General features: G+C 39.9%; 1 protein-coding gene across 1 annotated transcript; it reads right to left on the bottom strand.

The window, feature by feature from the left end:
- Positions 1–6: 6 nt before the first annotated feature.
- Positions 7–938, bottom strand: LOC105155293 (auxin-induced protein 22C-like; the record flags this gene model as incomplete). Its single annotated transcript, XM_011071167.2, has 2 exons — positions 434–938; positions 7–76 (listed from the first exon to the last, which is right to left on the bottom strand). Coding segments are annotated over exons 1-2 (413 nt in total), but the record flags the coding sequence as incomplete, so codon positions are not given.
- Between the last annotated feature and the right edge of the window lie 389 nt (positions 939–1,327).

Here is a 1,327-nt window from a genome sequence, read left to right as displayed (position 1 = left end):
AGGAGCATCCAGTCGGTATCTTTGTCCTCATAGATGGGAACGTACTCACACTTGTCTGCATCTTCCAATGCCTCCGCTGCACTCCAAACCCATTTCATCAATTTTTTCATTCAATCTATAACATTGTACTGAAATCACCTAATTTCATTACATCCTTAAAACTATATAAGACCTTTTTTATCTTAAAACAAATTATTTTTCTTTACCATTAATACAAACAATTTTTTTGCAAATATATGACTTATATAATCTTGCAATTTTAATTTGCATGGCTACGACTCCCATCACATTCATGCACCTTCAGAAATGTATAAAATTTTTTCTTTTAAATATACAGATGGCATAAATTTCATACACATAGCATTTATATGCTAAATGCATTCATACAAAATGTAATAGAGAAATTAAAAACTATATATAGTACGTAACTCACCAATGCCAAAACAGCCGAAGAGTTGTTCAAGAGCCATAAGAAGATCGGAGTACCCTTTATGACTGCTCAAATCAATCTTGCGCAGAAACGGGGCGCCGTCCATGCTAACTTTCACGTACATTTTCACCCCATTAAAGCTGTTCTTCCTCCGGTAAGCGCACACCGGCGGCCACCCTACCACCTGATTCTTATTGTTCCCCGCACCAGCCGCCGCCGCCGCCTTCTCCTCCCCACCGGAGATATCAGAAAACGCCCTTTTCTTCTCATTCTTCTCCACTTCACCACCGCCGGGAAGCCCCAGCCTCAGCTCCGTTTCCAGCCCTAAACCACTACTCCTGTCCATTTTCAGATGAAAGAAGTCGAACTCGAGCTCGAACAAAATTAGGGTTTTCTTGATTTGTGTTTGGGTTTTCTTGCAATGTGTGTTTGATGATTCGATGAAAACTAATGAACAGGCAGTTTTTATACATGCATGTAAGAGAAGACAATGACAGGTCAAGCAAGTCTGGTGGTCGGTCACATGAGAAACAATGGTGGGGAAGTTTATGCTGCCTAAAACACAAGAATGGGCCGGCAAGATTAAAGTTGGATATGGGCAGATCGGAGGGTTCTTGATTTGGGGATGGTTTGAGGGTTCCACTTTGGCCGTTGGATCATGTGATTCATGGGAACATTGCATGTGATCTGCTTGATTGTGAGAATGAATAAAAATTCATGTGTAGTGTAGTGGGGAAGTAATTAATTTTTTAATTAAGCATGCTATTTTTGTTCATCTCCATATTTATCCATGCATGCATATTCTAATTATGACCTACCATCCAAATCTTTCTTTATTATTATTTTATTTTATTTTTCTTTTTTTTTTTGGGTGGGGGGGGGGGGGGGGGGGGGGTT

This window comes from Sesamum indicum, unplaced genomic scaffold, assembly GCF_000512975.1.
Source record: "Sesamum indicum cultivar Zhongzhi No. 13 unplaced genomic scaffold, S_indicum_v1.0 C01358, whole genome shotgun sequence".
Classification (NCBI taxonomy): domain Eukaryota; kingdom Viridiplantae; phylum Streptophyta; class Magnoliopsida; order Lamiales; family Pedaliaceae; genus Sesamum; species Sesamum indicum.
Note: the sequence above shows the minus strand (reverse complement) of the source record. Positions and strands in the feature narration are given on the sequence as shown.